This window comes from Myotis yumanensis, unplaced genomic scaffold, assembly GCF_028538775.1.
Source record: "Myotis yumanensis isolate MYYU_CA2020_CCGP unplaced genomic scaffold, mMyoYum1.0.hap1 SCAF_1, whole genome shotgun sequence".
NCBI classification, from domain to species: Eukaryota; Metazoa; Chordata; class Mammalia; order Chiroptera; family Vespertilionidae; genus Myotis; species Myotis yumanensis.
This window is the reverse complement of record NW_027223752.1, coordinates 156,970,694-156,983,209: the sequence shown is the minus strand read 5'-3', so window position 1 is coordinate 156,983,209 and position 12,516 is coordinate 156,970,694. Positions and strand designations below refer to the sequence as shown.

The following is a 12,516-nucleotide window of genomic DNA, read 5'->3' as shown; positions in this document are numbered from 1 at the left end:
TAAATTTCTTCCCAGTTTTTGCTTTTGGAAAACCTTGCCACTACTGTTGCAGAAGACCAGAGAAAAACCAAGCCACGCTTAGAGAAAGGGAGTTATATTTTATTATTAAATTCTGTGCAGGCCCAGAGAAATATGTGTCTTTCAAATTCTGGGCCCCCCAACATGGAGGAAACTTCTTTATTTATATATACTTTTTCCAGTCCTTTGTCTCCCAAATTTGGAATGAGACTTCCGGACCTTCTGAGAAAGAAGGCCTGTGTGCTGGGAAGGGGCCATGAGACCATATCTCAAGGCCTGGCCTGGCGTCAGCATTGACAACTCTGTCTGGAGCATAGTTTACGGCCTCTCTGGAATGGGAGTAGTCTTATTTTCCTTATTATTTAAGCAAGCAAGCATTTACATAAGCCATACTATCAGGGTTAAAATTTCAAACAGCAGTTTTTATATAAGATGGATGCTTCACTACCATTTAATTAAGAAAGACTTACGCATTTGGATTATATGAACTTTTCTTATTTTTTAGGTCCCAAGTTCTGTTTTTTTCAATACTCTAAGATTCTGGACTTCCTTATGCGCACCAGAAAGAAAAGCTCTTGTGCGGAAATGAACAGTTCTTCCATGTTCAATACTGAAACTCTATATTCCCCCCAAAACTTGCATGCCTACAGTTTTCACTAATCTTTATTTTAAATATATTTTTATTGATTTTAGGGAGGGAGGGAGAGAGCATAAGAGATAGAAACATCAGTGATGAGAGAGAATCATCGATTGGCTGCTTTCTACACGCCCCCTCCTGGGGATCGAGCCCGCAGTCCTGGCATGTGCTCTGAGCAGGAATCAAACCTCCTGGTTCATAGGCCCACGCTCAACCACTGAGAAACACCGGCTTGGAGTTTTCACTAAACTTTTGTTTTTTACAGTGGCAAAAAGTGCATACAACTCACCACTTCTAAGTGTACAGAGCTACAGCAGTAAGAACAATTGCATTGCTGTACGTTCATCACCTCTATCCTTTCTTCTCCGACACTTTTTCATCTTCATCATCTACAACTCTCTACCCATGATTAAACACTATCTCACCGTTCCCCCTTCACTAAACTCTTACTAGAAAGACAGGCGTTCTGCTTCAGAAGAAATCAAGGAGCTCATCTCAGTGAATTACAGGGTTACAGTCTCGTAGAACAAGTGAGGGGAAGAGAGCCACCACCTGCCTTGTGTGCCAAAATCCTGGAGTGCCTGCTGTTAGAATTATACTAAAACCTGCTGAGATTTGGTTTTGCTAAAACTTGGAAACATCTGCTCTGAGTCTAGGTCCTTGCTCCATTCGGCTTGTCTTTGTTTTTGAAACTCTGACTCAGCAGAGCTCCAGCTAACTCTGAAGAGAAGCACAGCAGTCTGTGACAAACCACACAGGGAGCGACTTTGGTGGCCGTGCGCCCCCTGGGGACTTCTGAATGCTGAAGGGACACTTAGGCATGCAAATACCATGCCCTGCCTGCAGGTTGGCTCTTGACTGAAAATAGCTGCACCGAAAGTTAGAGAGACTGTAGTGAAGAGACTGTAGTGAAATGAGTCAAAAATCCCAAATACTTCATACTTAGCCAAAATCCTTTCCATGATGCCAACTGGGCCTTTGGCTGAGAAAGATTTAGTTGGTCAACATCACCTACAGAGACCCTATCTTTAATTTGCATTTCTAGGACACTAACTTTTGGCAAGCCTGTAAGTATCATGGCTTGTGACAAATCAAATGTGATAGTATGTGGTTTCCCAGAGGGGGAAAATGGTATCTGCCAGAGTGGTGTGACTGTTGAATTTTAGCTGCAATATCAAAAGAAGCATGGGCCAGCTCAGGGAGCCTTTCCAGAATCCCTTCTCCCCCCCCCTCCCCCCCCCCCTCCCCAGTTACCCCTCGCCAAGGGAAACTGTCATACTCTGGGTCAGTGGCCTTCTTGGGGACAATAGCCCTGATATGGATTAGAGTGCTCCTGATGTGCTCCAGGACCATTACTGAAAGATCCTCATTGTCATTACTCCATCTATCATCCTACTTATCTGTTCTGAACCAAATTCTCGAATGAATTCCAATTAATTTTATGTTGAAGGTCTCATGACATGCATGTCCTTTACCTCCATGACCCCATATTAAATGGAAACACCTAGCGTGTCTCAGATCGAGCCTGAGACCTCCCCCCTGCACTCAGACAGGAAGAACACAAAGCAATTTTCAGTTCTAGAACTATAGGGTCCACTTGCCATTCTTGGTAACCCATCCTAATATATGGTCACTGTCTTTTGTCTCCTACTACCTTCCTCACAATGAAATTGGTAAGTTTTAATATAAAAGTGATGATAGAGTTAAAATAAAATCTATAAGACATGCTTATTACTTTATGGAAATTAAATCTTATTACAATGTGTTTGGATATTGTGTGGGACTAAATTTGTTTTTAGCATGCAATGCCTTGGACGTCTACATGCTTGCCACTCAGAACAAAGGTAGGCTGGAATTATTGTGTCTCCATGATCATCTACAGAGGAAAGGGAGACCCAGAGCAGTAATTACATAGAAATAGCAGATCTTTGACAGACACAAAATAGCACAGTTTAAAACTAAGAAGTAGGCCCAGGTCTCCTAACACTAGTTTTTTCCCTTCAGTATACAAGTGAGAGTTACCACCACCATCAGCTATTGTCAGCCTGTCTGATATTTATAGGCATAATATATCAGGTACCTCACAGGTGAGAAGAAGACTTCAAAGAAAATTTTATAACAGGTTCAGAAATGCAGGAACTGGCAACTTTTCTGTTCTAGGCAAACATGAAGTAATAATGTTTAACAATTCAGTAGGGAAATAAACGAATATCTTCTGCTGAATGGAATGGGGCACCACTTGTATTATTCCAACCACGGCCACCTTCCCAAGGTCCAGCATTCGTTTGTACCGAACCTTTTAGGGCACCCTTGAAGTGTGCTGGATAGGACTTCCCTTTGTGCTTAATTAAATTTCAGAATAAGAGAAGAGACCACCTAGTTCTCCTTGTTATACAAAAAGAAGTCAAGTTTCAGTTCACCAAAAGTCATGAAGGATGGGTTTTTGCCATATCTGGGAGCCATAGAGATAGGAAAGAGAAAAGCATTTGCCTGCATGAACCTCTTTCTGTTCCACATTCCAATGTCTCCTCCCTTCTTTTGGTACTTGTTAATGGAATTGGGTGTATTTGTTCTTTTTATATTTTTACACGTGTTCTACAGTATATGTTTCAGAATTCCTAGACTTCTCAAAAAATCATTGCAGATATATAGCATCTACCTATCTGAGCATAATTCTAGCTTTTGTAGTATAAACTTCCTACCTTACAAACAGCGGTCTTTTTCTTCAAGGGGATAATGTTTGTAACATTTTTGCTAGCTCTGGAGAGCTATTTCAAAGTTAATCCCATAAAAATATATGTCAATCTGGAGTTTTTATCACTTGATTCATTGGTTTAATAAAACATTCCTATTGCTGTCTTCAGCAAATATGGTAGAAGGTGAGCTTTATTCTCTTTTTCTGCATTTGCCTTTTACTAAAATTTTGTGTGTGTGTGTATATATATATATATTATTGATTTCAGATAGGAAGGGGGGAGAGAGAGAGAGAGAGAGAGTAAGAGGGAGGTAAAAACATCAATGATGAGAGAGAATCATTGATTGGCTGCCTCCTGCATGCCCCCTACTGGGGATGGAGCCTGCAACCGAGGCATGTATCCTTGACTGGGAATCAAACCCAGGTCCCTTTAGTCCACAGACCAACGCTTTATCTGCTGAGCCAAACCAGCTGGGGCGAATCTTGTTTTTCTAATTGCCGCATGTCAAGCTGTCACATTTTACAGGAAGCTCACAGTGATGTGTTTTTAAGGGGTCTCTGGCATGCACCAAAGGAAAATAGTTTACTGCTCCAGAGAAGCCACGAACATTGTGCTGGGCACTTAAATCTAATTGGTTTCTCTTGATTGATACCTGATCTGAGACATGCGATATCTCCTAAAATGTATGGCAACCTGGTTACTAATGTCCTTTCCAGATCAAAAATTAGTAACGTTTTGGGCAAAACACCTTTCTGAAAGTAACATTTATTGAGCTCTTACCATGTGCTAACAGGGTCTGTTGATAAGCCTATGTAATCCTCAGACAATTCCAAGCTACTATGATTATCCTCACCAGGAAACTGGAAAATGGTGAGAATAAATAACTTGCCCCAGGTCACAGAGGTAGTAAATATCAGTCCAGGATTCTCACCCAGTCCATCTCACACTCAAGGACTAGTTCAAGGTATCTACTTTTCATGCCAAAATATACAGTATCATCATGTCAGGGGCTCATGTCCACTCTTTCCCTCATTTGTCTTCCAGGAGATACAATATTCATCATTCTGAGGAAGCAGAAGCTGATCTTCCTGCACTGGTACCACCACATCACTGTGCTCCTGTACTCCTGGTACTCCTACAAGGACATGGTTGCCGGGGGTGGCTGGTTCATGACTATGAACTACGGCGTGCACGCCGTGATGTACTCGTACTATGCCTTGCGAGCGGCGGGTTTCCGAGTCTCCCGGAAGTTTGCCATGTTCATCACCTTGTCCCAGATCACCCAGATGCTGATGGGCTGTGTCATTAACTACCTGGTCTTCTACTGGATGCAGCACGACCAGTGTTACTCTCACTTTCCGAACATCTTCTGGTCCTCACTCATGTACCTCAGCTACCTTGTGCTCTTCTGCCATTTCTTCTTTGAGGCCTACATCGGCAAGATGAGAAAAACCACAAAGGCGGAATAGTGTGGGGACTGAGGAGGAAGCCATAGCTCAGGGTCATCAAGAAAAATAACAGAAAAAAAGAAAATGGCACAAGGAATCACATGGTGCAGCTACAACAAAACACATGAGCAAACACAAAACCCAAGGCAGCTTAGGGATAATTAGGTTGATGTACCCCAGTCAGTTTATGATCCTTTTTGGGTGAGGACTCACTGAGTGCACCTCTATCTCAAAGGACCGCTGCTAGGAGACCCCATTCCCTCTTTACCTGTCAACTTTAGGGCAAAGGAGAGCAAAAGTGCACCAGGAACAGAGAGAAACAGAAGGCAAACAAAGGCTGTTCACACTGTATAGAAAGTATTTACAAAGGGTTGTTTTTCTCTAAGGATGAAAGAAGTTTACTTGGAAAACTGTGCAAGCACATGCACACACAACCCTTTCTCATCTTTTTGACACTGGAGCCAATAGAATAAATAAAAGTGGAAGAGACACAGGGTGTATACTAGAACATTCATGCTTTTGCAAAAATTAAAGCCTCTTTAAGCAAGGTCAGTAGCTGTAGCCCCCATGAGAAAATATGTCTTAATCACCTCTCATAAAAACGGATGTAGACAAGTATATTTCAACTGGTGTGTTTCCCTGAACAGCACAGCCTCGGGCTAGTGAGTTTGCCAAGACCAAACCGGCAGGATATTTTTCCCAGGTTCCTCCTGGGAGGTTGGAAACAACACAGCTCCGTGCCGAAAGGAGCAGCTCCCTCAGAGCATTTCTGACCGCTTAGCAGTAATTCCTACTCTTAGATGAGGTATGAAGCATTATCCTTGGTTCAGGTGTCTCAGGCTTTTTCAAAGAAGAGTAAGTATGGGATAGAAAAGAGCAAAGCCAACCGAAAGATTTGAAAATGGCTTCTGTACTACGAGTAAAAGGGTGCAACCGTTCTTCAGCTGGGAAAGGGAAAGGAACGGGAGTAGTGAGCCGACGATCCGTACAATGCATTTCTCTCCCTATTTGACTTCACCCATACTCATAACTTCCCACATGAAACCGTGTGGCACAGCCCATATTTTCTATATTTTTGTGAATTTCAAAAAGAAACCTGCAGGGCTCTTCCTGATACTGAGTGAACACTGTGTTTCTGCATCATCTGCATTTGCTCCCTATGCAATGTAGAGGTGTGTAAAGTGCCCTCTGCTGGTCAAGTGGAGATACTTCAACAAACACTTCATGGGAAGTTTGGCTGGAACAGTTGACAACCAAGGCCCCCTATAGACTTATCCTTCAAATTTTAAATGATACAAAACACACGTCATATTTTTGGCCAAATCAGAAGACATCCTTCCTGCTTTAAGTCAGCTTCAGAATTTTTTTTAAAGGGACTTTCGCTCTGGAACTCAGAAAATCAATTTATTAAGAGCCATATTCTTAAAAGAAAAAAGCTAGTTAATATATTATTGGTAATAATTTCAGTCCTCTACAAGCCAAATAAATGTGTAAACATTCCTAGTATTTCAAAGAAGCAATTATGTAAGTTGTTCAATGTGATATAATAGTATTCTAATTGGTTAAGTAGCTTAATGATTAGACAAACTAGTTGAAAAAATTAGGGGCTACTACACTGCATAGATTATACACGTTTAGCCACACATGTATGCACACAGATGTGGAGTACACTGAACTTCAAAGCCCAAATGAATAGACACACATTTTCTGGCTAGCAGAAAAGAAACTGTTGTTTATCTTTCTTGCTTTGAGAGTATACAGTCAAAGGGATTTTTTTCCAATTATTTTTATATTATTTTAGCTTTAATTGTGCTGTCATTCATGAAACAGAGCTGCTCTGCTTCTCTGTCAGAGATGACAAGGGCTTTCTCCTCATCTTGTTTGTGTGTGGAATTTAAAAGAATAAAGTCTTATTCCATTCTGTGTGAATGGTTTGAACAATGAACAAAAGAATCCATGCAAAACAAGTCACAGCTGATAGGCCGAGGTTGGAGCAGTGTGTATGCAGGGAGGGAAGCTGTTACATCTGTGTTAAATTATCATGAACAGTCTACGGTGTCTTGACCTTGGTTTATGGTGAGAAACAATTGATGGAGGAATGTATTACTACTAGGGCAAAAGCTGACATGAGCTGAAAAGATAGGTCCTGCCGTAACAACGAATAGATCTTTGCGATGCAAATAATGTTGTTTTGAGCTTTGAAAGTACATGGTACTGTGCAATAAGCTTTTTTCCTTATAACAGAAAATAACCAGAATAATGAAAATGAGGCATTGGTCAAATAACAGCTGACTTGAGTTTAATTAAAGGGCCAGTTAGAGCTCATCTGGTTGATTTAATTACTTGATCCATTGATTTATCATTGATCCTTTAATGCAGGTTAGAATAAGTGAGTATAGACTCAGCGACTTCCAACTACTTTCTATTTGATGCAGGTTCACGCTTGTGTTCACTTGTGAGAAGATTTAGAATTTTTGTTTACAGGTTGAATGTCTAATAGTTTTTCAATTAGCTAAGTATTTCTAAAAGCTTTTCTGATGTTTATCATGGGAGGAGAAAAAAAACGCACATTAAAATAAAATTCTGGTATTACAGGTTCAGTACAATGTTTTTAACATCTCAGCTTAACTGCTTAACTATATCAAGTTAGGAGTCTGGACCACTAGCCATGGCAAATCTGAAGCCTACCAGAGAACTGACTGCCATGTAGATAATCCTGCTGCCAGTTAACATTCCAGAAAAACTTGGGCAGGCAGCTGCCTCACTATGCTGCAGTCAATTCTCTTTCTATCGAAGATTTTCACTGCATTCTAATATACAGTATGGTGAAAACATTCCTGCATTGAAAGAAAAAATCATTTCATATATAAGTACTTGCAATTTGATACACTAGATCTGAGCATCACCCCAAGCCTATGAGTTCGCAATGAAAAAATTTCTGGTGAGAAATGCTCTATTCGTAGAGCAGGTTTTTATCTGGACCTTCTAGCTTTACTAGTGAGAAAAGCAACTACTATACTATTCCTATCCCTTACCAGGCCAAATTACCAAATGAGTCATATAGAGAGGTCATTATTCCAGGTAATTTACTCCCATCCTTCAATCACACTCCATTACAAAAATTAGGGGAGAGACAATACATAGCCACATATTGTTGAAGGGGGGGAGATTGATTACCTCTCCGTCACTTCACCTCTGCTAAGGTATCTCTGGGCTTCATTTGAGTGGGTGTTTGTAGAATTCAACGGGAGAACGCTGCTAGGAAAGAGACCCACAGAATTAAAAATCAGATGTGGTGCCTTCATGGTGAGATAAAGCCTGCCACATCAGAGTAACAAATCACCTGAAGTCAATTACACTGGAGTAGAATATCTCAGGAGCCTGGCCTCATTCCCAGACTGCCGAATTACCTGGGAGAGACGACTAGGTTGTCTCGGGTTACTATCGCTTCTTCTGATAGAGCCGCCTCTCCGCAGAGACTCGATGTGTCACACAACTGAGTCAGCTCCCACACAGCCTGGCTTTCTTCCAGTCTGGCTAATGATTCTTGAACACAGTTGTTGGAGTGGCCACATGCTGATTGGAAAGAGAGTTGTTAGGATAGTGGAGAAGACCAAACAGACTTTGCCTCCCAGGGTACAATGCTTTGAGTTGTATGTGCATGATCCTTGTCTGTCTCTTTTAGACGCTATTTCCCTGAAAAAGTTTCCACCTTGAAAAGAACAAGTGTTTGAGAAACACGATGAAAGCCCAGAAATTCCCGGTAGCCCATTCTCTTTGTTTTCAAGAATATTTTGTTATCAGTTTGGGATGATAGTGGAGCCTGTGTTCCAGCTGTGAGTCATCATCTCCTGTAACTTTTTAAAGTTGTTCTGTCCCTTTTTTATTGATATACAAGACCTGTTTCTTTGTGCCTCAGACCCATGATCGTCCAGAAGAGATGTTGCTAAAGTGAGAGCTGTTTAAGCATCGATACACATGTGCCGACAATCAGTAGGAAGTGCTAGGTCCCGCTTTTCCAATGAACCCCCAGCCTCTGTGTGTGGTACCCGATACTTAAGCCAAACAAGTGTCGGTGAAGGCATCACATTGTCTGGAATGCCAGTTGTGACGCTCCCGATTATAAACATCCTCCTGCCAATGTCAGAGCCCACAGTTCCAGGCCAGTGAGGTACACCTGTGCAGAGCAAGGAACACTCACAAGCCCATTGAATCAAGTTACTTTCCTCGTCCTTAGATGCTGAAAATTTAGGACTCACAGAACGGGGAAAAATCATCCCTAGGCTTCCCTTAATCCCAAGTTAAACTAAAATTAAAAATTAAAAAAAGTGAAACGAGTTCTCGCACCAAGGAGACAGACAGTGAAAGCACGCTGCATGTGGGCTCAGGGCATGCAGAAGTCTTGCAACCAGATACACTCCACTGCAGAGCCAAACCCCAAGCTACATTGTAGAGAAGCATCTGGTTCGTTGAAGAGACCGTCCCGTCAATCAGGGCCAAGCCATATCTGCAGCCCCTGTGGGTCAGGATTGGGGGTCCTGACTCATGCTGGTCTTTAAACGCTGTTACAGTCTTTTCCCAGTGCTTGGCGGCACTTGAGACTACTTCTCCCAGTGGGACAGGAATCAGCGCTCTGGCAGCAGCTGGGGGCGCTGCCCAGGCACGCGGGCGTCGGACAGGCCCGCCTGGGGCAGGTTCAGGCAGGAGGCTGCTTGAAAGCCGCTGGAAGAGGCGGCCTCTTGGGGGGCCCCTGGGCCTGTGTTCAGAGAGAAGCCCATCCATCTGAGCCTCTTCAGTGTTGCAACTGTTATTTTCAAGTGCTTACTTCATGACATTAAAAGAAATATTTTTTTTCTGATATATTAAATTAAAAATAAAATCATAACTTTTGATTTAAAATCCAATCGTGTTGCCAGTTTCTTTTCTCTCTTGTAGGCAATTCAAAGGGGGCGCCCAGGGCACTGAGGGCCACCAGGAGGGCCATGCCACGTGTGACGCCCACGTCCTTAGAAGTCCTCCGTTCTCGGGCGGAGCCCAGCAATGATGTCATCCTCAGCGCCACTCACAAGCCCTCAGGTGCCTCGCCCTCCCACGGAGTCTCATGGGTGTCACACTTCACAGTGTCTATGCTTCCCAGACCTTTGAGCTCACAGAGCAGCCCTCGTGGACAGGCCACCTAAGCTGGATTCCCATTTTATAGATGAGAACGTTTTGCTCAGATGATCAAATGTCACGGAAGTGGAAGGAATGAGATTTGAATATCATCTCCTTCACCTCAGTTCATTGTAGCTATAAGCAAGTGTTTAAATGCAGTAGAGTGTAAATGAATAAAACTCCAGTGTTGAGCACCAAACTGGGAAGCACCTTGCTATTTCACTGAACAGTGTGTTTCAGGCCCAAAATGTCTGTCGGGGAAGATAGTGAGAAGCACAGCCGTTTCCTCCTTACGCGCCTGCCGGCTGTGAGCAAGGGCCGCCCTGCCTTCCATGCCTCAGAAAGGCTGGCCTCGGCGTCTGGTGGTTTTGTATGTTCTAGTCGACACTTTTCAGGCTCAATGGCTTATGGTATTCTTTGCGGCATCTCTACACTGTGAACAACAGCAATATTGTATTTATATTTCAATTGAAATATGTTCTACATTTATATTTTAAACCAAGCACCTGTTATTTGTGGGGGCTTTCCACGGCCAAATTATGATGAACATGCCTCTTTTTTCACATTATCTCAGAATAAATTGAGACGGAACTTTCTATTCCTCTGTAATCTATTCAATGTATGTTCTCAACGAGGGCAAAAGGGGTGGTGGTGAACCCTATACTGTGCACAAAGTATTTTTAATTTGCAAACGAAAGAAAGGAGAAAGAAAGAAAGAGAGAGAGAGAGAGAGAGAGAGAGAGAAAGGAAGGAAGGAAGGAAGGAAGGAAGGAAGGAAGGAAGGAAGAAAGAAAGAAAGAAAGAAAGAAAGAAAGAAAGAAAGAAAGAAAGAAAGAAAGAAAGAAAGAAAAAGAAAGAAAGGAGCAAACCTTAGGGGATGTTTGGGCTTTGATAGCAGTCTCAGAAACCCAACAAATGACTGCTCCATTATGCAGCTTCTGATAGAAAAACAGCCTCATACAACGCAAGCTTCAGAAATGAATAAAGCAGGCATTAAAATATAGGTACAGTCCTAGCAGGCTTGGCTCAGTGGATAGAGCATCGGCCCACGGACTGAAGGGTTCTGGGTTCGATTCAGGTCAAGGGTATGTATCTCGGTTTCAGGCTTGCCCCAGCCCTAGGTTGGGGAGTGTACAGGAGGCAACCAATCGCTGTGTCTCTCACGTCAATGTTTCTCCCTCTCTGACTCTCCCCATCTCTTCCACTCTCTTAAAAATGTGTGTGAGTGTGTGTGTGTGCATTTTATATCACTGTCTAGCTAACAAAAATGCTGTACTTATATAACTTCAAGACCAAAACAATATATGATAGCAAGCTTCCTAGGAATAAAAAAATAAAAATGGGAGCAGATTACCAATATTTCAGCAATGTGATCCCCTTGGCTGTTTTTTGTTTGTTTGTTTGTTTTTCAAAATGAATGAAAGTAATTAGAGCCACAGTGAGTGTCCCAAGTCAACCGTCAGGACAGTTACAATAACTGAAAGGGCTCCCCACCGGTGGGTCTGGAGCTGGTTAATCTCCAGCCCTGGTAGGTCTGTGGCAGGTTCTCAGTTTATTTCCAAACCCCTCTCCCGAGAGGCAATGGTGATCACGGAGATTTCCACAGATGTCCGCCCTCCCGCCCACAACACTGGACACTCGCATACAGGACTGTGCATGCGCTCTCTGCCTCTGTCCATGATGTCCTGCACCATCCTATTCCTAACAAAGAAGCCCAGGCAAGATGAGAAGCTCTGGATCAGAAAAACATAGAACCCTGCTGGTCTAAAAGAGATGGCCCTCTAGGTCACTTTCACACTGTAACCTTGTGCTCTTTCATCTGTCATTGTTCTTCACCCATATAACAATTGAAGGAAGTAACCATTGGTATTTCCCCTTATCCATATATGCAGCACAGAATATGCACTTACATAGAAAAGATCATACACACACTGTGAAAACCACGCTGCAGCCTCAGGGTTAAACGCCAGTGGCAGCACCCTCCTGACACACCCCCTGCGACCTCACCACTGGATCTGCAGGCTTTGGTATTTCCAGACCCCCAGGATGAAAACCCTGTGCTACACTCTGGAGGGTTTTATACACAGCTTCCTTTTCTCTCCAGTACACTAATTCCTTTCATAACGGAGGGAAAAACTGCCCCCCCCCCCCCCCCCGTGGTTCTCTATGTTTTATTTATGAAAAGTCTAGTGGGTGTTTCTTAAGGCAGCCAGTATCTCTCCACAAAGAGAAGGCAATCAGTGCTTGCTATTCCTGCATCCTCCTATAAAATGCCAGGGCGCTTTCGCAAATGAGGACTTTGTCTTCAAATTAGAAGCAGTTCTAATTTCAACTTAGCTTTAGAATAATCGAATCAATAGGACATAAAGAAACCCACTGAGCTTCCATTCGGCCATCAGGCCAACTTGTTTGTAAACCGAATTTTCCTCCGACCCAACCGCCTGCAGAGGCAAATCCTGGCTGGGGTGCAGCTCCCAGTGATACAGGACATCTGACTGGTGGCCAAATCTTTTGCATCTAAATCTGGAAATTGCCAAGGGGAGTCTTGCAGCCTCCATCAGGC

At 42.9% G+C, this 12,516-nt stretch overlaps 1 protein-coding gene across 5 annotated transcripts in view; it reads left to right on the top strand.

The window, feature by feature from the left end:
• The window catches only part of ELOVL6 (ELOVL fatty acid elongase 6), a 145,854-nt gene extending 136,151 nt beyond the window's left edge, over positions 1–9,703 (top strand). For all 5 annotated transcript variants that reach the window (XM_070390761.1, XM_070390770.1, XM_070390745.1 and 2 more), the window contains one exon: positions 4,396–9,703. In XM_070390761.1, the coding sequence (XP_070246862.1) occupies positions 4,396–4,820 (425 nt within the window). In that variant the 3' untranslated portion in view covers positions 4,821–9,703. The remainder of the gene's footprint in view (positions 1–4,395) is intronic.
• Positions 9,704–12,516: the final 2,813 nt, after the last annotated feature.